Below are 23,767 nucleotides of genomic sequence, written 5' to 3'. Positions count from 1 at the left end.
GGCCTCGGCCTCCCAAAGTGCTGGGATTACAGGCGTGAGCCACCACACCTGGCCAATAAGAGCCTTGAATGACTGACCAAGACTGGTGGATTTGGTCCCAGGAGAGGGATGCAAGTGCAACGCATGCAACTGCAACGCATGCAACTGCACATTGTTGGGGCATCAGGAGTCCAGGGTTGCATGATAGGTTGGATCTCCTGCTTACCTCCAAGAAAGGTGACAGGCTACATGTGGGGAGACAGCTTTTAAGTTTATTTGGCTTCTGGCTTCATTGGATCCCAAGGCTAAGACCTTTACCCTGGCTGGGGCAGCAGGAAGGCGCCCAGAGAGCCCCGGCCCCAGATGACCCCCAGGGCAGGAGGTCCAGGCTCTAAGCCCTAGGGCAGGGGCCAGTAGCAGGACTTGGTCAAAAGTGCTGGTGACAGCTGAGGCCGGCCCCTCTCCCCTGCACCTCTCCTCCTCCCTGCATCACCCCTGGGGGCAATTCCCTGAGACAGGCTCTGGTCCTCCCAACCAGCTGGGTACAGTGTTGGGCCCCAGCAGGGCAGGTGAGCTGGGGCGATCCACGGGTTGCAGGTGTGGGGGTACAGGCCCCCCATCCAGTGTGAAGGCTTCCTGTGCAGTGTAGTGTTCCTGACCCCCAAAGGGGGCGTGGGGTCCCTGGGGAAACTGAAGCAGCTGCAGAGGCTGGCCCAGCTCCCGTTCCAGTGTATACTGACTCCTCTAAGGCAGCTGGAGCTTGGGGGAGTGGCCTGGCCCACTCAAGGCCCTGCCTCCGGCACCCAAGGGGCCTGGGCACCCATGTCTTTGGTCTGTGCCCTGCAGTCCTGGGGCCCCCCCCGGAAGGGGTTGGCAGGTGGGGAGTCCCAGAAGGGGTCTGAGTCCGGGAACAAGGTCCAGGGTGCCCGGCGGGGTGCAGGCTGTGGTGAAGGCAGTGGAGAAGGCCGTGGCCCAGCTGACACAAAGCTCCAGGGATCTATGCGGCTTCGAAGGGGTGAGGGCCGAGGTCGGCTGATGAGGCCCAGGGGTGGTGAACGTGGGGTGCCTGGGGTGCCAGGAGCAGAGCGTGATGTCCCCGGTGGGGGTGAGACAATGCCTCCTGTGAGGATATAGGAGGGGCACAGGGTCAGGCAGCCACCAACTCCTGAGGTCCCCAAGACACACTGCCCTGCTCTGGGCCTCAGTTTCCCCATCTGCACAGTGAGCGACTTGACTCAACTTCCATGGCCCTTCCTGTTCTGCGGTGCCTGTTTTTCTGTAGTGGTTAGGAGTGAGGCCTCTGTAGCAGGCTGGCCTGGATGTGGATCCCAGCCCTGCCACTTCCCAGCTGTGGGAGCTGTGGGTTCCTTCATCTCTGTGCCATAAATTTCCTCATCTAAAAGTGGGCATCTGGCTGGGTGCGGTGGCTCATGCCTATAATCCCAGCACTTTGGGAGGCTGAGGTGGGCAGATCAGGTCAGGGATTTGAGACCAGCCTGGCCAAGATAGTGAAACCCCGTCTATACTAAAAATACAAAAAATTAGCTGGGTGTGGTGGTGGGCACCTGTAATCCCAGCAACTTGGAAGCCTGAGGCAGGAGAATTGCTTGAACCCAGGAGGTAGAGGTTGCAGTGAGCCAAGATCACACCACTGCACTCCAGGCCTGGTGGCAGTTTGAAACACTGTCTCTAAAAAAAAAAAAAAGGGATGGGAGCATCTAAGAGCACTTAGTTCACTGGTTGTTATGACTAAATGAGACCGTCTCCGGAAAACCTTGCAAACAGTACCTGGCACAAGCAAGGAACCAGAAGTTTGCTACTATTATGACTATATATGTACTTTCTATTGGTTTTTTCTGAGACGGAGTCTCGCCCTGTCGCCAGGCTGGAGTGCAGTGGCACGATCTCGGCTCACTGCAACCTCTACCTCCTGGGTTCAAGCAATTCTCCTGTCTCAGTCTCCCGAATAGCTGGGACTACAGGCATGTGCCACCATGCCCAGCCAATTTTATATTTTTAGTAGAGACGGGGTTTCACCATGTTGGCCAGGATGAGACCATCCTGATCTCTTGACCTCGTGATGTGCTGCCTCTGCCTCCCAAAATGCTGGATTACAGGCGTAAGCCACCGCACCCAGCACTTTTTTTTTAGACAGTCTTTCTCTGTCACCCAAGCTGGAGTACAGTGGCACGATCCTGGCTCACTGCAACCTCTGCCTCCTGGGTTCAAGCAATTCTCTGATTTTAGCCTCTCAAGTAGCTGGGATTAAAGATGCCCGCCACCACGCCCGGCTAATTTCTGTATTTTTAGTAGAGATAGGGTTTCACCATCTTGGCCAGGCTGAGTCTTGAACTCCTGACCTCGTGATCCACCCACCTCGGCTTCCCAAAGTGCTGGGATTACAGGCATGAGCCACTGCGCCTGGCTGTTTTGTACTTTTAATGGAGACGGGGTTCACCATGTTGGCCAGGCTGATCTTGAACTCTTGACTTCAAGTGATCCACCTGCCTCGGCCTTCCTAAGCACTGAGATTACAGGCGTGAGCCACTGCGCCCGGCCTAAAATACATACATACATACATATATATATATATATATATTTTTTTTTTTTGACAGAGTCTCACTTTCACCAGGCTGGAGGAGAGTGGTGGGATCTTGGCTCACTGCAACCTCTGCCTCCTGGGTTCAAGCAATTATCCTGCCTCAGCCTCCCGAGTAGCTGGGATTACAGGCAAATGCCACCATGCCCAGCTAATTTTTGTATATTTAGTAGAGACAGGGTTTCACCATGATGGCCAGGATGGTCTTGATCTCTTAACCTTGTGATCCACCTGCCTTGGCCTCAAAAAGTGCTGGGATTATAGGCATGAGCCACCGTGCCCGCCCAATATATATATATCTATTTTTTGAAACAGGGTCTGGCTCTGTTGCCCAGGCTGGAGTGCAGTGTCATGATCACGGCTCACTGCAGCCTCAACCTTTCAAGGCTCAGGTGATCCTCCTGAAGTGCTGGGATCACAGGTGTACACCACTGCCTGGCCTTGATTATTTCTGTTATTTCACAGCAGGCATCGCCCATCCCCACCTCCCTGGACCATCTGATGGCTGAATTTAGAACTCTGCTCCCTACAAGCGTCCTCAGTACCCAAGCGCCTGGTTCAGAGTCCAGCAGATGACTGTGGTCTGGGCCTTACCTTCTTGCATGTCCCCACCAGCCACTCCTCCCTTCCTGGGGACTCCCATCTCCCATCCAAGTAGCAAGCAGGCCTCAGGCCACTCACCTCGGGGCTCCTCTTCGCGTCGGGGGCTCTTGGCTGACCGCTGGCCCACAGGGACACCCAGGTCCAGAAGAAGGGGTGCAGGAGCAGGCGGGGTATTGGGTGTCTTGGGCAAGAAGCGGATGAGTGAGGAAGGGGGTGACCCTGGTGGGCAGGGCACGGGTGCTGGCGTTGGGGGTGTTGTTGGAGGCTCCCCTCGCTCACGGCCAGGGCCTCCTGGTGGCTGTAGGTCTCGGCCAAGGCCCAGCGAGGCAAGCAGGGCAGTGCCACGCAGCAGAGCACGCTGGATCAGCTTGGGCGTCCCAGAACTGCTACCGCGCTCTGCGGAGCCGGGCCTCTTAGGCTCCTCGGGCTCCGGGCTTGGCCTCGGGGGGTTACCTGTGGGCGGAGGCAGCACAGATGAGGATGTGGCCAGTGCAGCTTCTGGGTGAGGGCCCAGGACCTCTTCGTGGTCTTGGAACAAGGACTACCAGCATCTTCCCTGGTCCCACAGGTCTCACAGCCTCCCTGTCACACACACCCACATTCTGGCCTTCCACAAGATGGGAACTGGCAGGGGAGGGCCGTGCGAGCAGAGGAAGTGGCAGTAAAGCCCAGTGGCAGCCAGCGGCCCCAGATCCCAAAGATGGATGGGCAGTCCCAGTGGAGGCAGGCTGGAGCCAGGTCCAGGTGGACCTCAGTGGCCAGGGGCAACCTCCAGGCCCAGGGGACTGGGACCAGTGCCCTGTACCCACCCACTTCTTGGCTTGGCAACCCTGCCCCTTCTGCCCACCCACCCTCACTCCAGCTGTAGCTTCTAGGGTGCACATGGTCAACTCCAGGGTACACGACAGCCCTCAGGGGCACAAATCCCTGTCCCTATTCTGGAAAGGAGGAAAATGAGGTTCAGAGGGGTCAGTAACTTGCCCAAGGTCACCGCTAATTTACAAAGTATGTATTTGTGCCAGGCCTGAGCTGAATGACATCGGGACATTATGTTGTCTGATCCTCACACCCCAGTGGTTCCAGGCTGAGAGAGGTTGAAGGCTTGTGTGAGGCTGAACAGCCAGTGAGAGGTAGAGCCAGCTTTACCCCAGGCAAGGGCAGTAAAGCCTTTGCTCTCCACCATTTCCCAACCAGACTCTGCCCTAGATTTCAAGACATGAGTGTCTCACCTTCCAGTCTAGGGTTGGCCTGACTCCATTCTAGATCACCTGGGCACGGTTGGGAAGCCCATTAAGAAGGCAGGCAGCCTCCAGGATGGCCTCCCACAAGCCCTGATTTTGTCAGATCCCACCTTGGCTCTCCACTGCCACTAGAAGAAAGTCTGGCCTCCTTGGCTCATCTTCTGAAGCCCTCCCTGGCCTTGTCCCTCTGCCTTTCCCCCAATGCCTGGAGCACAACAGTGGGCTGGGTGTTGGAAGGAAAATTACAAGGCTGGGAGAAGTGAGCTCTACCATGAACCAGGACTCGGCTCACAGTCCCTTTTGTCAGTCCCAAGGCTTACTTAGACTCTCTGCTTTTTTGTTTTTGAGACAGAGTCTCCCTCTGTCGCCCAGGCTAGATAGAGTGCAGTGGCGTGACCTCAGCTCACTGCAACCTCTGCCTCTCAGGTTCAAGCAATTCTCCTGCCTCAGCTTCCTGAGCAGCTGGGGCTACAGGCTCACGCCACCACGCCTGGCTAATTTTTTGTATTGTTAGTAGAGACGGGGTTTCACCATCTTAGCCAGGATGGTCTCGATCTCCCAAACTTGTGATCCACCCGCCTCACCTTTCCAACGTGCTGGGATTACAGGCGTGAGCTACTGCACCCAGCCAACTCTCTGCCTCTTATCTCACCCCACTCCCACCCCTGGCCACTGCCAATGAAGGGCCAAGGGAATCCTTCTAAAATACAAACCTGCTGAAGACAGGTCTCTGCTTAAAAACTACCTATCACTTCCAGCTTCATTCACTCATTCATTCAATAAACATCTACTGACCCATGTGCCCTGGCCCCTGCCCGAAGCCCCAGTCCTGAGACTCCTTGGCTCTCAACTCTCCTCAAGAGTTCAGCCAGGTTTCCTTTCCCTTGGGCCTGGTGAGCCGCATGCCTGGCACACACTGTATGCTCTGGCTGGCTGACCTTGCCCACTTCAGCTTTCAGTGACTTTTTTTTTTTTTTGAGACGGAGTCTCACTCTGCCGCCCAGTCTGGAGTGCAGTGGCGCAATCCTGGCTCACTGCAAACTCCACCTCCCGGGTTCAAGTGATTCCCCTGCCTCAGCCTGTCAAGTAGCTGGGATTACTGGCACCTGCCACCACACCTGGCTAATTTTGTATTTTTAGTGGAGACGGGGTTTCACCATCTTGGCCTGGCTGGTCTCCATCTCCTGACCTCAGGTGATCTGCCCGCTTTGGCCTCCCAAAGTGCTGGGATTACAGGCATGAGCCACCATGCCTGGCCTCAGTGACCTCTCATGCATTATCCAAGACCCACTGGGATGTCACTTCTTCTGTGAAGCCTTCCTAGAATCTTCCCAAACCTGTAGTTATTGCTCATGTTATGCCTCATAGGAGCTACTGGACTTGTTTATGAGTTGGCCTCCTTCATCGAATGAGGTCAGGGCAGTGTTTCTCTTTAACACATCTGATGCTTGGCTCTTAAAATGCAAATCCTTGTTTGATGAAGAATCCATTTTTATAATTATTGCACCAATCACATGAGGTTTCATTATCACCCTCATTTCACAGTTGAAGAACTGATCATTTACAGTGAGTTTAAATGGAAGAGGGGGAAAGTAAGAGATGCTGGGAGCGGTGGCTCATACCGGTAATCCCAGCACTTTGGGAGGCCAAGGCGGGCAGATCACTTGAAGTCAAGAGAGTTCAAGACTAGCCTGGCCAACATGGTGAAACCCCGTCTCTACTAAAAATACAAAAATTAGGCTGGGCACGGTGGTTCCTGCTTATAATCCCAGCACTTTGGGAAACTGAGGCAGGTGGGTCACTTGAGGTCAGTAGTTCAGGACCAGCCTGGCCAACATGGTGAAACCCGGTCTTTACTAAAAATACAAAAATTAGCCAGGCATTCTGACGCATGCCTGTAATCCCAGCTACTTGGGAGGCTAAGGCAGGAGAATTACCTGAACCCGGGAGGTAGAGGGTGCAGCGAGCCGAACTGCGTCACTGCACTCCAGCCTGGGTGACAGAATGACACTTTGCCTCAAAAAAAAAAAAAAAAACTAGCTGGGCATGGTGGCACACACCTGTAATCCTAGCTACTGGGGAGGCTGAGGCAGGAGAATCGCTTGAACCTGGGAGGTGGAGGCTGAAGTGAGCCGAGATCACACCATTGCACTCCAGCCTGGGCGACAGAACAAGACTCTATCTCAAAAAAAAAAAAATTAATTTTAAAAAGCAAGAGAAGGCCAGTGGTGGTGTGTACCTGTAGTCCCAGCTACTCAGGAAGCTGAGGTTGGAGGACTACTTGAGACAGGGAGGTGGAGTTTGCAATGAGCCATGATCATGCCATTGTACTCCACCCTGGGTATGAGACCCTGTCTTTAAAAAACTAAAATGAACTGGGCGTGGTGGCTCATGCCTGTAATTCCAGCACTTTGGGAGGCCGACGCAGGCAGATCATGAGGTCAAGAGATGGAGACGATCTTAACATGGTGAAACCCCGTCTCTACTAAAAATACAAAAGTTAGCTGGGCATGGTGGTGCGTGCCTGTAGTCCTAGCTACTCAGGAGGCTGAGGCAGAGAATCGCTTGCACCTGGGAGGTGGAGGCTGCAGTAAGCCAAGATTGCGCCACTGCACTCCACTCTGGGAGACAGAACAAGACTCTGTCTCAATAAAAAAGAAAAATAAATAAATAAAAAATAAAAGGGAGAAATGAGACAAAGGGAAGAGAAAAGATAGCGTCTAGCAGACAAAATGAGAGTGAACAGAGGTTCCTGCCGTCAATGGCCTGAGAAACTGAGGTTCTGAAGGGCAAGTGACTTGTTCAAGGTAATCCAGCTAGAATTTGAATTTGCCTCTAAGCTTCCTGGCAGCAAGAGTTAGCAACCTGGTTGTTTAGGAGAAAGCAGCATGACTCTCATTGACCCAAAGACAGACGCGAAACTCCTTCTGTGGGGCAGTTTCTGATGAGGAGAGACCACGCAGAGGACGTGGCCATGTAGTTACTGGCTCCAAGGCAACAAGCTTCACAGGGCAGCTGCTGTCAGTGTAGCTGAGTGCACCCTGCCCATGTGCCCCTCCTTGCAACCAGCTCTTCAGGGGCCAGAAAAGCCCACTGGGACAGGGTGTTGGGGGAGGGTATTGTGGCTCTCCAGTGGTGTGGCTTATGCCTGGGACCATCTCAGAGGGTCTGGGACCTCTGTGAGGCCCCATTCTTTGATTCTTAGCTGGGTTTCTGTGGGTGGCTGTGAGGTCAATGTCATGGTGTACTCTCATGGACCCAGATGGTGCGTTGAGTGTGAGACTGGGCTAGGGGAACCAGGTGCTCAGCCAGCCACTGAGCTGGGGCAGCTCACAATCCTTTCAGGTAAAGGGGCAAGCGGCAATCCATTTCTTCATCAGCCAGGAAGGGCACTGGTGCTGAGGCTGACACACCTATCGAAAACAGTAACTACCATGGTTTCCAGTGCTTTCACGAAACCTCAGACGGGTGGCCTTCTGGCCGCACATCTGCAATTTCATATTGTGGAAGCATTCGTTGTATCCCTGGGGGCTGCGGCTCTCTCTGTTTGCTGTGGCTGAATGGAGAAAGAAGGCATACACAGATTTCATGGAAGTTATGATGCCATGAAATATTTCAAGGAGATGAGGAAGGCTGGTATCTCTCAGAATGCAAAATGATTTTTGAATATAAAGAATTTCTTTGGGTTAAATTACTTAGAAGTTTGTCACTGATGTGAACTATTCATGAATATATGGGCTAAGAAACAGTTTTTCTTGATAAATAATTAACAAATACTTTAGCTGGGCATGGTGGCTCATGCTTGTAATCCCAGCACTTTGGGAGGCTGAGGCGGGCGGATCACCTGAGGTCAGGAGTTCGAGACCAGCCAGCCTGGCCAACATGGTGAAACCCCATCTCTACTAAAAATACAACATTTAGCTGGGCGTGGTGGCGTGCACCTGTAGTCCCAGCTACTCGGGAGGCTGAGGCACGACAACAGCTTGAACGCAGGCAATAGAGATTGCAGTGAGCTGAGATCACACCACTGCACTCCAGCCTGGGTGATAGTGAGACTCCGTCTCAAAAAAAAAAAAAAAAAACTTTGGAGAAAAAGCAAACCATGAGGCAAGCTTGAAAACAATGGGGTCCAGGCCCCTTGTGCCCCTGCTTCTGGGAGCTCAGGGCCAGAGGCTTCTGTGGAACAGTCAGGGGCTGCTTCAACCTACACACCTGGGTTGACAGGACCTGGAGCTCTCCTTTGGCCCATCTGGCCTGGTACATTTTAGAGGAAGTAAATTCAAGAAGCCTCCTTGGCCTTCCAGTTCTCAGTTCGGTCCCTGTAGGACAGCTGCCTAGGGCAGTGCAACTGCTGGAGCAGCAAATGGCAGGGTGGGTGGGGGCCCAGGGCCCTGTTCAAATCTCTGCCCTGCTGGGTGCCTTACATCAAACCACTTAATCACTCTGTGCCTCAGTTTCCTCCGTTGTAAAATGAGACCAATAATACTACTCCCCTCACAGAACTGCTTGGCATATAGGAGAGATCCAACAAAGGTTAGCTGTTTTTCTGACTATCGAATGTAGCTCAGGGAGTGGTGGAGGTGATGGGCTGGGTGGGATGGGAGGAGTGAGTTTAAACAGTTTGCTGAACAGGACTCTTCTGAGAGCAGCCAAGCGGGTCCTACATTCTGGCTATGAGAAGCAGGTGTGGGGGCTCTGAGGATGGTCCCTAGGTTGGCACAGGGACCCACAGGCAAGGGAGGCTGTAACTTTCTGGCCTCAGTCAGACATGGACAGTGTTGAGCTAAGCTGTCCTCCCAGTGATGCTGGAGTCCTGCTCTCTGCCTAACCCTCTGGCTCCCTAAGCAGTCTGTACATGAGAAGCCCCTTCTTCAAGTGAAAGCTTCCGAGCTCACTATGAGCATAGGAGCTGAAGTCTCTCTGGGTTCAACTCCTCAGCTGGGGGTTTGAGGTAGGTTACTTCACCTCTCAGAGACTCAGTTTTCTTATCTGTAAAATGGGGTAACAGTAGCCCCTCCCCATCAATGCTTGGAGGGAATGTCTGGCACACAGTAGGGCGGTTATCATCACAGAGAAGAGAAAGGCCCTGAGCTATGCTAGATGTGGTGAGAATGGGCCCTGGATCCTGACTAATCGGCCTTCTATTCTCTTCTTCACCTACAGGCTCCCAGAAGGGACTCGGAGAAGCAGTGTGGCGGACACTTGTCTGGCTCCACCCCACACAGGCTGATCAGGCTGATTCCTTCCCCTCTCTGGGCCTTGGGTACCCAATGCCAGGTGGGCTTCCTGTCTTTCTTTTCTCCCTGGAGCCTGTTAAAGGCACAGGGGCTGCCACAGGGCCCGGGAAGAGCCTTCTTGCAGGTTAGGTCTGAATAAGAGGACGAGACTCTGGGCCTGAGCCGAGGCCTGGGCTGTATGCAGCTTGACTGTGGGCAGGTAGGTCAGACCTGGGTTCTAGGATCAGCTCTGTCCTGTCTCAGCCTCGGTTTCCTAGTCTCTAGAATGAGAGCAACCAGGGCAGGACTCCTGCTCTGCCTGCTAGCCTCTCATGGCCTCCCCAAGGTGCCCACGGAAGGAGCTCAGCCAGATCCTGCCAGAGGAGGAAGGCCACTCACCATTGAGTGCTGGGGGTGTGGAAGGAGATCCTAAGGGGGATGAGTCATCTGAATCCAGGTACCATGTGGCTTCGTCCATGCGGGACCTTCTCCTGGTGATGGGAGGGCAAGGAGGGGTGCTTTAAGAATTTCAAGACTTGGGGGAAGCAGATGATGCTGAGGCTGGGGGGCATTCAGGTACTCACCTCCCATTCTGGGCTTCCCCAGGCTTGGGGGAACTGGGACCCCAAGCCCAGCATACTCGCCGCTCTCCATTGCTTGAGTCCTCCAGACGTCGTGGAGACTGGCGGCCCCATGCCTGGCCTGGCTCTGCAGGCTCCACTACAGGGGAAATGGATGGAATTGGAAATGATCCTTATCCTCCCTCCATCATGACAGTCAGCTTCAGAGTATGGGGAGCAGTCTGGGCCCTGTACCATTCCCAGGATGAGTTTTGAGTGAGATAGATGGGTTTGGGTCTTGGGGCGGACAGTGGGCTGTGGCATCTCATCTAGCCCTTCAGCTGACATTTGCTACTCAATAGTTAGGACACTGCCTGGGTTTGAATTCTGGTTCTTCCACTTACTAGCTGTGTAGCAAGTTACTTTTTACTCCATCCATAAAACCTAGCTAACAATAAAAATACCTCATCCATAAAACTTAGATAATAAAAATGACTATCTAATAGAATTACTGCAAGAAATCAATATTAGCAAAGCATTTAGGAAAATGAGTAGTACATAGTGTCATACAATTGTTTGACTAAAAAAAAATTAGTAAAATTAATGCAGCTTGTGGAGTTCAGAGCTAACAGTCTAGACCTAGGGCAGGGAGCCTGAGGCGGGGAGGAAGAGGAGGTAGTGAGTGGGATCCACCTCCCAGGGCAAGGTTTGATAGAGGATAAGGGGCTCAGGGGCGAAGAGGGGGATGAAAGGTGAGGTTTCTTACACTGGATGGCCCGGAACCGGGGGAAGGTGGGCGAATCCCCAGCCCCGACCTCGAAGACGTTTCTCCTCCGGTCAAGGCCGGGTGAGGCCTGCACGGTGATGCGGTGCTTGAAGTCTGGGGTTTGGGTGGGGGGGGAGCAGGGTGCAGGTTTGTGATCTGCAGGGGCCCAAGGCCGGCTCCCGGGCCACACAGGGAGCAGCAGGGTGGCTGTGACAGTGGCCAGCCTCACTGCCTTCTTGGGCCCCGCGTTCTGTATCAGGAAAGCTGGGCTTCACCTCCGGAAGCGCCTCCACGTCGGAAAGGCCCGAGAGCCGGCCTGCCCCGCCCCCTAGACCTTCCCAGAACTTTCGTGAACCCCACCCCTTCCCGGCCGCAGCCACTCCCAGACCGACATGCAAATGCTTCCGCCAGAACCCGCCCACAGGCAGAAAAAACACTCCTGGTTCCACCCCTTCCAGCCTTCATCTCACGGGCCCACCCACAACGCCCTAAACCAATCCCAGCGCGGGCAGCACCCAGGCCTGGCTCCACCCCCCGCTATCGCAGCCACTGGCGAGGGACGCCCAGGGGCTCGCCCCTCACCGAGTGGCATGCTGATGCGCTCGCCGCCGTCGCGCGCCCGGAGCTTGCTGCGCTTGAAGGTGCCGCGGCGGCGGCGCACGTGCGGCCGCTCGCGGTCCACCTGCTGCAGCAGCAGCGTCAGCTCGCGCTCGAACACCTCTAGCTCCCACTGCGCCAGCAGGTACTCGCGCCGCCGCAGCTGCTCCGCTTGTGACCGCTGCTCGCGCGCGGCTCGCGTCAGCTCCTCCTCGCGGCTCAGTAGTTCCTGCGCCCGAGACAGCGAAGGCGGGGAGGTCAGCCTGGCACCGATCCCGGCAGCGCCCGCCCCCACTCTGCCCCAGGGAGACCGGGGAGATGCTCCTTCCAAAGCTGGGTCCCCTGACTCCTCCCACCTTTTCCTTTGCTCGCAGCTCGTCGAAGAGACCTTGGATCTCGCGTTTCCAACCTTCTTGCATGGAGTGGAAGGAGTCCCGCGGCATTTCCCGCAGGACCTGTGCCTCCAGCGCCTCCAGCTGCTGCAGGATGGAGGCGAAGTCGGGCCTGCGGTGAGGGTCCTGCGCCCAGCAGTCTAGGGGCACGGCGTGCAGCGGGGACAGAATAAAAAGGGGTCTGTGGGTGGATGCGTCCTGGGCTAGGGAGCTCTGCCCCTCACCTGCCCTCCCCGTCCTCTTACCGGCCATAAGCTGTGCGAAGGGCTCGGGGCAGGTGGATGGGATGGGCAGTGTGAGCTTGTTAACAGCTACGCCATAGGCCACAGCGAGGCAGTCAATGCCGCGGTAGGGCACCTCTCCGGTCAGCAGCTCCCACAGCAGCACCCCAAAGCTGTCGGCGAGACAACAGGTCTGTGTTCTCTCTTCTCTCCCAGCCCCTACCCCCTTACTGCCACTTCACCCAAAAGCAACTAGGAGCTAAGTGGTTTGGGTCCCTGTCCTTGTCCCAGCCCTAGACTTAGGCAGCCACCTCTGCCCTCTGAAGCCCCGTAGCAGACCCCGTCCAGCCCCACCAGGGGCCACACCTCCAGACATCGCTGCCCTTTGAGAAGGTGGAGGCCTTGATAACCTCAGGAGCCATCCAGGCATAGGTGCCCGCAGCACTCATTTGTGTGGTTTTGTGCCACTCTCGGGCCAGGCCAAAGTCGGTGATCTTCAGGGTCTTGTGCTCCATGTCGTCACCCTCAATGGGCTGCAGCAGCAAAACTAGGGAAGAGGAGGGGCCAGACTGTGGATGCTCCAGGATCAGGTGATGGGGATAAGGGAAGAGCTGGGAGCAAACTCATCTGACAGACATCCTGGCTGGGTCCTGGGGGTACAGAGGTGACTTGGTCTAGATCTTGAGGGCCTGCTTGAGGCCAGACATTTCTCCTGCTTTTTTTTTTTCTGAGGTGGAGTTTTGTTCTTGTTGACCAGGCTGGAGTGCAATGGCGTGATCTTGGCTCATCGCAACCTCCACCTCTGGGGTTCAAGCGATTCTCCTGCTTCAGCCTCCCAAGTAGCTGGGATTACAGGCATGTGCCACCACACCTGGCTAATCTCATATTTTTAGTAGATGTGGGGTTTCTCCATGTTGGTCAGGCTAGTCTCCAACTCCGACCTCAGGTGATCTGCCTGGCTTGGACTCCCAAAGTGCTGGGATTACCTGTGTGAGCCACCGCGCCTGGCTGAGGCCACACTGCCCTAGCATTCAAAACCATTTATGAGCTAGACAATATTTTTCACATTTCACAGGTGAGGAAACCAAGCAGGGAAATGACTTGGCCAAGGTCATACAACCAATCAGCAGAGATTCCAACCTGGTCTGTGTGGCTCTGAAGCCAGTGTTCTAGCTTTTCCCTAATACTACACTGAAGCAAAACTGGCAAGGCGGCAGCTGTCTGCACTTATGGCTTTGATTTCAGAGAGATCTGTGAGTGTCCTCTCATTTGTTGAGGTAGGAGTGTGAATCAGAACCCCCTTGGAGTGGGGAGCAAGAGGGAAGCTCTTGCTGAGAAAGGAAGCCCAGAAGGTACCACAGGCCCCTGGTGCCCACATCACACTGTGGCGAGTGTAGCCACTCCCAGTGCCAAGACTCCAAAAGATACCTACCGATGTGGCTAGAAGGGAAGAGAAGGGTGGGGTCCAAGAAACTTATGGTTCTTGGCCATAGAGGAGGAGCTTGGGGTCAATGTAGGCATGAATGGTCAGACTTGGTAGCGGCTTATGGCTTTAGCCCAAATGGGGCCACCGTACTTGATATAAGGAGGAGAAGCAGCAAGTTGTAAGTCTCTCACCAGGACAGAAATGGCTGAAGTGAGAGAAATTTTCGAGGAATAGAAAGAAGACAAAGTCCTAGTGTCATGAAGGGTCTGAAGGGCCCCTCGACTTTTCTGGTTACAGCCAACTGCACTGTGGAAGAGAAGTGATATCAAGTCAACCACGTTTCTGGACCCGTGTCAGGGCACACCTCTCAGCTCTCCTGCCCAGTGTGACACAGCTGTCATGGGGGCAGCATAGGATACAGGGGGTGGGGCAGATGGGAAGGGCACCTAATACAGCCTGATGAGTCAGAGAAGACTTCCCAGAGGAGGTGGCAGAACCAGGGTGCTCATTTTTCAGGACTGAAACCCACAACCCCTGATCCTGCTGTTGGCCAGGCCACCTGGGCCTTGAGGAGGCATCTGGCACTGCTGCCAGCCTTCCCTGCCGCCCCACTGTCCTCAGCCCCCACAGCCCCTGGCTACTTGGCTCTGTTTCTGTAATGGCCTCCCCACCTTCAGCCATTCACGCTGGTGCTTCTCAGAGCATAGCCTCTTCTCAACCTCTGCCCACTACCCCTGGCTGACTCAGCCTCTTTCAGGTGCCAACTTCCCCTCCCCACTGGCATCTTTCACATTTGCAACTCCAGGCCAGACAGAAATTGGTTCAGCTGCCCCTCAGCAGCTCTACCTGACGTCAAGGTGCCCTCCATGATGACGTTTACTATTTCAGCATGCTCAGTAGATTTTCCTGCAATTTCTCCTAATCCAGAAAATGGTCTCAAAATCCACCCGCTCCTCTGAGCCAGACCCTGGAGTGGAGTCCTGAACAGTTCATCAAGCTAAAGATGACAACAAAACCATCCTCAGACGGCTGTAGTGAGCATGAAACAAGACCACATTTTTAAAGCTTTTGCGCTGGGCGAGGTGGCTCATGCCTGTAATCCCAGCATTTTGGGAGGCCGAGGTGGGTGGATCACAAGGTCAGGAGATCAAGACCATCCTGGCCAACATGACGAAACCCCGTCTCTACTAAAAATATAAAAATTAGCCAGGCGTGGTGGCAGGTGCCTGTAGTCCCAGCTACTGGGGAGGCTGAGGTAGGAGAACTGCTTGAACCTGAGAGGTGGAAGTTGCAGTGAGCCAAGATTGCGCCACTGCACTCCAGCCTGGCAACAGAGCGAGAAACCGTCTCAAAAAAAAAAAAAAAAAAAAAGCTTTTGCATGGGGGCTGCCACCTGGCAGAAGTGTCCTAAACTAAAGGCCAGTTGTCCTAAAGCACTTGCTCGTATCTCCACCCACCTCTCCATCCTCTGTCACTCCTCACTGCCAGCTTAACAACAGCTTCCAGTCTGGCTGCTGGAGGCTGGGGACCTGACCATTTAGCAAGCCCCCACGACAAGCTCATTCCAAAGGGGAAATGCAGCAGGCTGGAGCTGTGGGTGGAATGGAAATGGACACCTCCCCTGGTGCCAGGGCCCACCTCCCCCTTTGAAGACCAACCCTTGCTGCTTCCTGGCCTGGTCTCTGGCCACTGTGGCACCCCAGACTGGCAAAGCGCTGTTTCAATGTCTCAGGCTGGGTGGACACTCTCTACCTTTTTCAGGTGGGGAATCTGAGGCCCAGGGAGGGGCAGCAACTCACCCAAAGTTTCAGGACTTCTTTGTACTTGTGACCTTTCTGTTACCTCCCCACTCCCGGCTCTGCCACCTGCTAAGCCTCATCCTCTGCTTTCTCTCCAAGCTGCCTCCCTGTGCTCTCAATTTGTCCCAACTCAAGCTGCTGTTCCAGTGTCTGATGCAGACCTCGGGCATGGGAGGTCAGGGGTAACCCAGAGGAGAATGGGCTAGAGATCCCGAAGCTAGGGCAAGCCTCTCAGTACCCCTTTAGGGCTCCCTGGCCTCTGACAGGGACCTGGCCACCAGCCCCGTCCCTGGGCTGGCCTCTGTGGGGCTCGAGAGTGGCCTGGGCAGCTCACACCTCTTCCGCTTCCCTCCCCTCGTCCCTACTTCTCCTTTCTGGGAGGCCTGGGCCAGGTCTCCCACTTGGGAGGGGGAGTCCTTTTGGCCAGAACTGGGGGAGGTCAGGCCCGGGCCGGGCTGGCTGGTCAGTCCTGTGACTCGTGGGCCTGGAGAATTCCCCCTCCTCTCCCCATCAGGCTTCCTCACAAGGCCCCCATTGTCCAGGAAAATCATGCCATTGTTTCCTGCCTGTGCCCCCCCAGCCCAGGGACTCCCCCTACCCCAATCCTGCCAACAGCAACTTGGGCCTAGGACTGGGGTCTCGGAGGTTAAATGCCAGGCTCAGGGAGGCTGAGGGCACCTTGCCTGCCCTTCACCACCACCTCTCAGACTCAGAGAGGGAAGCAGGGAGCTAGAGGGGAGTGGGGGAGCAGTTCCAGGCTCCTTCCTCCCACGAGCCCTCCACCCCCAGCCCTTTCCTCCCCTGCAGGCAGCTGGGCTAGGGAGGGAGCAGGCGCTGGAGCAGGGGCAGGAAGCCGGCTCAGGGGCAGCAGGAAACGCAGGAAGCAGTAGGGAGGGTGGGGAACAGGGGCCTGGGCTATTGTTCCATTTTTTCTGGAAAGAAAACTGCGGAAAAACAGAAGATGGGAGTCCCCTCCCCCTGCGCCTTCAGGGAATCCCCCTCAGGCGGGGGCAGAGAGTGGGGGTCCCTAGATAGCTACAGCCCAGGGTTGAGGCTGAGAGGTGGGAACTGTACCCCACTAGGGATGAGAAGAGTGGGTGGGGTGGCTGGGAGGCCTCCCCCGGCTCCTCCAGCCCTGGCAAGAACTTGGATATCTGGGGCTCAGCACTCTGTTCCTCACAAGCCCCTTGTCCGTGGTCAGTCCAGGCCAGGAGGCTCAAAATAGCCATGGTGACCCCCTCTAAGAACCTCTCATGCTTTTCCAGTGACCCCACTGAGCCTGGCCCCTCCTGCATTACCTACTGCTGCTCTCCATCCTGCACCCTGGGCTCTAGGAGGCCCCTGCCCCTGGTCCCCGCTGTGTGCTGGGTCCTGCTTCCATGCCTCCACTCTCTAAATGCTGCGTGCACCAGGAAGCCCTCTGAAGCTGTCACCCGCTTCTCTTGGGCCATGATGGCAGTGTGGGGGGGGCTTGAAATGATGGGAGATGGAATCTCCCTTAGCCCAGCACTCCCACAGCAAGCACTGATTTCAGGCTAGGCCCTCTTGCCAGTCCAACCCTCAAATGTTCTTCTCCACGGCTGAGGACCCACTGCGGGTCGGGCTTGCCCAGGCTGTTGAGCTGTTTCATTCTCCCTTTTGAGAGAGTCTGAAATTGAGGCTCTGAGTTGAAGTAACCCCAGCCAGAGGTCATGCAGCCAGTGAGGGCTAGGCCAGAATTCCAGCCCTGGCCTTGGCCTTGACTGCCAAGGAGGGCTTCCCCCTCTGAGATACCGGTTCTGGAGGAGCTGCCCACCATGACGGAGGGGACGACAGAGCACCAACTCCACAAATACGAATTTAGGGGAGAAGATGAGGAGCGCCAGCTTCCAGAGGACTTCCTTGAGGTGGGAGCCACAGTTGCGCAGGATGCTTAGGGCCCACCTGAGAGATCCCAATAACTTGTTCGAACCGCAGCTACAGGCTGCGGTCAAGGACTTCTGAAGCTGGGGCAGGAGGACTCAGCTGGGTGCCTGGGACTCTGTTTTGGAGCTAGCTTGAGCCCAGGAGCGCCCCTGGTCAGCTGAGACCCCCTAGGGTGGGAGCTCCTGCCTGCAGTAGACCCTAAGCTAGGCTCAGCAGAAGGTTGGGAGCAGGTGTGTGCCAGGGCCATGCCACCCCCCAGCCACACCCCCAGAAACTCACTGTTGTTGGACTTGAGGTCTCGGTGGATGACGGGCACCAGGGCCTCACAGTGCAGGTAGTGCATCCCACGGGCAATCTGCACAGCCCAGTTGACCAGCACATGTGGAGGCACGCGCCGCCCGGCTAGAGCTCGGCTGAGGGGCCCACCGGCGGCATACTCCATCACCAGGCACAGGTTGGGCTCCTCCAGGCACACAGCCTTGAGGGCAATGATGTTGGGGTGTGCCAGCATGGCAAAGAGCCGGGCCTCCTGGCGAACGCTCTCAGCTGTCACACTGATGTCCTCATCAGGGTCCTGGCGAGCTGCCTTCACAGCCACCAGCTCTCCTCGCCAGCTGCCACGGTAGACCTTGCCGAAGCCTCCAATACCGATCACCTCCTCCAGCCGCAGCTCCTGGAAGCTGGCCACCTCACAGGGGGGCGGGCCACCGCCCCGAGACACATAGTTGGATGGAAAGATGCCCACCTGGCCCCCCACTTGGCCCGCCCACCAGCCCTCGTCTCCTGAGATGGCTGCGTCCCGAGACAGCACCTCCACTCGGTCACCCTTCCTCAGGGCCAGCTCATCCTGCCCACTGGGCTCGTAGTCGAACAGGGCTGTCCACACCGGGTTGGCATAAGCTGCTGCCTTTGGAGACCCCTCAGGCCTGCCTCCTCCGCCACCCCCGCCACCCCCGCTGCCGCTGCCGTTCCATGACCCTAGAGGGCTCTTGAGGAAGAGGTTCTTCAAGGGCTCCATGGCCCGAAGCCGGCGTCGGGATGCGTGGAGGACCTTCTCTGGGTGCCTGTGGTCCCCACCCCCGCTGGCTGCCGAGGCCCTAGTCCCGAAACCTGGGCATCCGGGCCCTGGCCCTCAGCCCCAGACCCACGCCTCTCTGGGGAGCCAGGAGTGTCTCCTCCCGGCCCCCCGCATCTCGGGCTTCTGGAGGAGGGCACCCAGGGCAGTGTGGTCAGGCCGGGGGAGTGTGGCCCCGAGGCCTCTGGCGCCTCACCATGGCTGGCTTGGAAGGGCCCGGGCTTCCCTCGGTTCTGGAGCAGTCCTGGGAGCCTGGCTCCGACCCTCGCCAAGCGTAAGGTGGGGCCTCCAGGGGCAGCGTCTCAATTCTGGTTGGGTCTTTTCGCGCAGGGGCTGGAGGGAGCGTCCCCAGCTGTGCCGAGACTACCTCTTCCTGGCCCCGGCTCCTTTGGCCCCGACGGCTCCGACCCCGTTCCCTTCTTCCTCCTCCCTTTGTACTTTGGCCCCGGGGGGCGGGAGGCAGAGGTGGAGGGTGGAGTTTGACTTTTTTCCGCTCTTCTCCGTCCTGCAGGAAACAGCATCAGATGACGCGGGCAGCTTGCACCGCTCCCCTCCCGGAGGCTCCAGGCGGGAAGTTCCCCGGTAGGCGGGCCAGGAGAGGCAGAGGAGGGAAAGGGCTGCACCAGATTCTCCATCACAGCAGGCTTTGAGATCTAGAAAGAAGGCCCCCCGCTCAACCTCCCCCCCGCCACCCGCCGCGAGCTGCAGTGCTCTGCTGCGTAGGGTGGAGGGTGGTCTCTGCCCTCTGCATCCGCATCGGCGTCAGCAAAACGGGGTTATAGAACCACACTTGGGAGTGGGGTGAACCCGATTCTGGTCTTGGATACGAAGTTGTGGGACTGGGCGATCCATCGACTTTGAGCCTCACTCTTTTCTTTCTTTCTTTCTTTCTTTTTGAGACGTAGTTTCGCTCTGCCTCCCAGGCTGGAGTGCAGTGGCACAGTCTAGGCCCCCTGCAGCCTCCGCTTCCCAGGTTCAAGTGATTTTCCTGCTTCAGCCTCCCGAGTAGCTGGGACTACAGGCGCCCCCCACAAGCCCGGCTAATATTTGTATTTTTAGTAGAGACGGGGTTTCGCCATGTTGGCCAGGCTGGTCTCAAACCCCTGACCTCGTGATCCGTCCGCCTTGGGCTCCCAAAGCGCTGGGATTACAGGCGTGAGCCACCGCTCCCAGCCATTCTTTTCATATATGATATGAGGACAAGAAGCTCTGCCTCGCAGAGCTAGTGGGATGGGGTGGGGAAGACTGGAGGACAGACGGAACTGGCTGCACCTCAAGCTCTTGGAGTGGGTTGTCTAAGGCTCTCCTCTTCTCACCTGGGAAACAATCCGCTTCTTCATGTCCCTTCCCCATTGGCGAAAACCTGAGACTTGTTCAGAACTTGGCCTAGGATTGGATTCAGAATAGCTGAGTCGCTCTCACAACCGCTAGATAGGGCTGCCCCAATTGCTTTGAGCCTGTCACTTTAAGAAAGACGACGCTATCCTATTTCGACTATTGCTGCCTGTTCCGGAAGGTTGTTCTCTACTCCCTAGGTCTGAGCTGTGACCCGGAAGTGGACGCTGCTGGGAGAGAGAAAACTCATGACGTAATATGAGGTCCAGCATTAAAAGGGGCGGACCGAGAGGGGCGTGCTTCAGGAGTGCACAACTCTCGCTGCAACTAGGGAAGTCCACGCCTCCACCTCTTCCCCGCCTCCTATAACTCATTGGGAGAGCTGTGCGCCAATTACTTTGCCATTGCCCAATGGCTACTCAACTGTCCCTTTGGTTCCGCCCAGTCGTCGCCCCTAGGTTGGCAGAACCTAAGTCTGCGCATGCGCCAAAGCATTTACGCACTTGCTCTAGTCCCGGACTCTGCGCAGGCCCAAAGGGCATCCCTCGCATCTCACAGCGCCGCCACCTATCTGCGTCTGCGCATTCATGCCGTCAAGTTTTCCTTTTCCGGGTCCCAATTGGAACCGTCGGGCGCATGCGCTACTGCAGGTTAGCTGCTCGCGGATCCTTCTTCCGGCCTCCTCCTTGGGCCGGCACCGGCAGAAGCCGGGCGAGCGCGGAGCCCCAAGCGAGTGACCTGCGACCCCGGAAGTGGACCCCAGATCCCGGGGTTCTCCCCGGTCCGGAGCCTAGGGAGTCGTTGCCTGCACCCCGGGAGCACCCACCCCACGCCCACCTCTGGATGCCGCCGACGGGTGCCCGGCCCGTGCCCCGCTCCTGCCTGCCGGCTCGGCCCCGCGGAGCAGTTCTGGGCCAGGGGTGGGGACCCGGACCCCGCCTCTAATGCGGCCCCACCCCCGCGCCCGGACCTCGCACCGCTGACTGTCCCGGCCGGCCCCGCCCCCTGCCCGCTCCGTCGCGCGGCCGAGCCCCTCTCCCCCGCTGGGGGAGGCCATGGCGTGAGCGTGAGGCCGGGCCCCGGGGCCCTCGGGCGCCAGGCGGGGCATGGGCCGGGGGCCGCCCCCATGAGGGTCCCGGGAGGGGGGCGCGCGCAGAAGCGGCGGGGCCATGGGGTCGCAAGTGTTGCAGATCCTGCGCCAGGGGGTGTGGGCCTCTCTCACCGGCGGTTGGTTCTTCGACCCGCACCAGAGCACCTTCTCCAACTGCTTCCACCTCTATGTCTGGATCTTCCTGCTCATCTTTCCCTTCTTGCTGTACATGGTGAGACGCCACGGCCACCTGTAACTCCAGCCGGGAGAGGGAGGGCAGCCTGGCAGGGATTCGGGCCGTGCCCTGGGCTCTGGGATGTGGGGAGAAAGGAATCATTGCAGAGTTTGGGTCTGTGTGGAAGAGACCAAAGTCTTCCTTTCTTGTATCCAGTGACCTTGAGCCCCACATTTAACCTTATCCAGCTAAACAGAAGACAGAGCCCCTTGCCGAGGTCTGTGTACTTGTTGTGTGGAGGGGTGATGAAGTCTTCTTGTGAGTCTGTGAATCCCAACCATGACTGGTGGTAGATCCTGTGGGGGCAAGGCTTTGTGGAAAGGGATCTGGCTTTTATCTTCAGGTCCTGCCTCCCAGCTTGATGGTGGCCGGTGTGTACTGCCTCGTGGTGGCTGTCATCTTTGCTACCATCAAGACCATCAACTATCGGCTGCATGCCATGTTTGACCAGGGCGAGATTGTGGAGAAGCGAAGCACTACCATGGGGGAGCTGGAGGAAGAGCCTGCCCAGGGCGACAGCAATCCTCCCAGGTGGGTGGGATAGGGGTTGTGCTGGGGATTGAGGATTTTTGTTGCCTGGGCCTGAGCATTGCAGGGTGGAGTAGGCGCTTAGAGAACATTGGCTCTCTGAGTGAATGTGAGCACTTGTCCTGTATTAGCCCTGGAATTGTAAAGTCACTTCTGAAGAGGAAGCAGTGACAAAGATGGGAAAAAGTAACATGTGCAGAGAGGAGGCTAGCCCAAAGCTGCTGCTCTTTTTCACCGCCAGGGACCCCGGAGTGGAGATGACGGTGTTTCGGAAAGTCAGTTCCACACCCCCAGTGCGCTGCAGTTCCCAGCATTCTGTGTTTGGTTTCAACCAGGTCTCGGTGAGTGGGACCGGACCTTAGCTTGTCCTGCTGCTCCTCTGTGAGCCAGTTCCTGCTGTGGGTACGTCCTGAGCCTACTTCTTGCCTTGTTTGCTCCTTCACGCTTCTCTCTGTCTACTCAGGAGCTGCTTCCCCGAATGGAGGACTCTGGGCCCCTAAGAGGTAGGTGGCTGGTCTTCAGGGTTGGGGCACGATGCTGTGGAATGGGGGCTGGAGCTGGCATGCTGTGCCGGGGGTCCTGCTGACGCCTCTGGGGCCATGGTTGCAGACATCAAGGAGCTGGTGCGGGAGCAGGGCAGCAACAATGTGATCGTGACCTCCGCCGACCGAGAGATGCTAAAGCTCAGCTCCCAGGAGAAACTGAGTACGTGGGCCTGATGGGGCCCGGGCTTGTGGGGTAGAACAGCTGTTTCATCATTGAGTCCCCTAAATTCTGGTTCCATCCTGGGTTTCCTCTGTACTTGTCTATGGGACCTCCCCAGCGTGCTGCTCTGGCCTGGCTCTCAGGGAAAGTACAAGGCATAAGATCCTCCTTAACCACCAGTTTCTTTTGCAGAAAATTCTTTTCTCATTTTCTGTCTCCTTTTCTTCTGGCAGTTGGAGACCTTCCCCAGACGCCTCCAGGGGCTGTCCCGGACCCCTCTCTTCCCAGTACAGACTCTTCAGAGCCTTCTCCCCTGGCTGGAGATGGAGCGCCCTGGAGTGGGAGCAGCATGGCTGACACTCCCATGAGCCCCCTGCTGAAGGGGAGCCTCAGCCAGGAGCTGAGCAAGAGCTTCCTGACCCTGACCCGGCCTGACCGGGCCCTGGTGAGGACCAGCAGTAGACGGGAACAACGCAGGGGGGCAGGCGGCTACCAGCCCCTTGACCGGCGGGGCTCAGGGGAGCCCACGCCCCAGAAAGCCGGCTCCTCAGACTCCTGCTTCAGTGGCACTGACAGGGAGACGCTGAGCAGCTTCAAGAGTGAGAAGACCAACTCCACCCATCTGGACAGCCCCCCAGGGGGGCAAGCCCCTGAGGGCAGCGACACAGACCCACCCTCTGAGGCTGAGCTGCCTGCCTCACCAGATGCTGGGGTCCCGTCAGACGACACGCTGCGTTCCTTTGACACTGTCATTGGAGCAGGGACGCCACCGGGCCCGGCTGAGCCGCTCCTGGTTGTGCGGCCCAAGGACTTGGCCCTGCTGCGGCCTAGCAAACGGCAGCCACCCCTTCGAAGACACTCTCCACCTGGCCGTGCCCCTCGACGGCCCTTGCTTGAAGGTGTGGGCTTCTTTGAGGATGAAGATACGAGTGAGGGCAGTGAACTGAGCCCGGCCTCTAGTCTCCGGTCGCAGCGCCGCTACAGTACTGACAGCTCCTCTTCTACTTCCTGCTATTCCCCTGAGAGCTCCCGGGGTGCAGCAGGGGGGCCCCGGAAGCGGAGGGCCCCCCATGGGGCTGAGGAGGGGACTGCCGTGCCCCCCAAGCGGCCATATGGGACCCAGCGGACGCCTAGTACCGCCAGCGCCAAAACACATGCCCGAGTGCTGAGCATGGATGGGGCCGGGGGTGATGTCCTGAGGCCACCCCTGGCTGGCTCCAAGGCCGAGTTGGAGGCTCAGGTTGGGGTAGAGCAGGCTGCTGGTGAGCCTGCTGTGCTGCCTGCCGAGGCCCGAAGGGGACCTGCTGCCAACCAGCCTGGCTGGCGAGGGGAGCTGCAGGAGGAAGGTGCCGTGGGGGGAGGTGAGTGCGGCTCTAGAGGCAGGGGCTGGGGGAGGTGAACTATGAGTTTGGGTTTGGGCAAAGAGCAGGTAAGAGTGGACCTGGTCAGCATCAGCTCAGCCTCTGTTGCAGGCAACAGATGGACGTGGGCCCGG

At 57.1% G+C, this 23,767-nt stretch overlaps 2 protein-coding genes across 7 annotated transcripts in view; one reads left to right on the top strand and one right to left on the bottom strand.

The window, feature by feature from the left end:
* Positions 1-229: 229 nt before the first annotated feature.
* On the bottom strand, positions 230-19,939 carry MAP3K11 (mitogen-activated protein kinase kinase kinase 11). Of its 4 annotated transcripts, none has more exons than XM_012462973.3 (10): positions 17,584-19,936; positions 12,541-12,721; positions 12,199-12,347; positions 11,918-12,093; positions 11,547-11,790; positions 10,965-11,078; positions 10,223-10,358; positions 10,038-10,129; positions 3,260-3,634; positions 230-1,099 (listed from the first exon to the last, which is right to left on the bottom strand). In XM_012462973.3, the coding sequence occupies exons 1-10, from the start codon at positions 18,320-18,322 to the stop codon at positions 762-764; spliced, it is 2,544 nt and encodes an 847-aa protein (XP_012318396.2). In that variant the 5' UTR covers positions 18,323-19,936; the 3' UTR covers positions 230-761. The 4 variants fall into 4 exon arrangements, 3 of the variants coding, with proteins under 3 accessions (XP_012318396.2, XP_064220804.1, XP_012318397.2); XR_001109018.2 differs by lacking the exon at positions 230-1,099 and adding an exon at positions 7,288-7,978 and having other exon boundaries at positions 3,556-3,634; positions 17,584-19,938; XM_064364734.1 differs by lacking the exon at positions 230-1,099 and adding an exon at positions 7,836-7,978 and having other exon boundaries at positions 3,556-3,634; positions 17,584-19,939.
* The window catches only part of PCNX3 (pecanex 3), a 22,865-nt gene continuing 18,710 nt past the window's right edge, over positions 19,613-23,767 (top strand). Inside the window, exons 1-6 of one of the 3 annotated variants that reach the window (XM_021673055.2) lie at positions 19,613-21,036; positions 21,383-21,570; positions 21,809-21,908; positions 22,031-22,070; positions 22,177-22,272; positions 22,506-23,633. In XM_021673055.2, coding sequence (XP_021528730.2) covers positions 20,884-21,036; positions 21,383-21,570; positions 21,809-21,908; positions 22,031-22,070; positions 22,177-22,272; positions 22,506-23,633 — 1,705 coding nt within the window. In that variant the 5' untranslated portion in view covers positions 19,613-20,883. Of the gene's footprint in view, positions 21,037-21,195; positions 21,571-21,808; positions 21,909-22,030; positions 22,071-22,176; positions 22,273-22,505; positions 23,634-23,767 lie in introns of all 3 variants that reach the window. The other 2 variants (XM_021673054.2, XM_064364733.1) reach the window with 2 other exon arrangements.

Source organism: Aotus nancymaae, unplaced genomic scaffold, assembly GCF_030222135.1.
Source record: "Aotus nancymaae isolate 86718 unplaced genomic scaffold, 86718_ANA_hifiasm-v0.15.2.pri h1tg000059l, whole genome shotgun sequence".
NCBI lineage: Eukaryota > Metazoa > Chordata > Mammalia > Primates > Aotidae > Aotus > Aotus nancymaae.
This window is presented reverse-complemented; position numbering and strand designations above follow the sequence as displayed.

Excerpts from the sequence above, each read along its gene's own strand:
- MAP3K11 (XM_012462973.3), bottom strand. The coding sequence starts at position 18,322 with ATGGAGCCCTTGAAGAACCTCTTCCTCAAGAGCCCTCTAGGGTCATGG. Across the intron at positions 11,791-11,917 it reads AGCTGCGAGCAAAGGAAAAG|GAACTACTGAGCCGCGAGGA; the intron begins GTGGGAGGAGTC and ends TCTCGGGCGCAG. Across the intron at positions 3,635-10,037 it reads CACACCCCCAGCACTCAATG|GTAACCCCCCGAGGCCAAGC; the intron begins GTGAGTGGCCTT and ends CTCCGCCCACAG.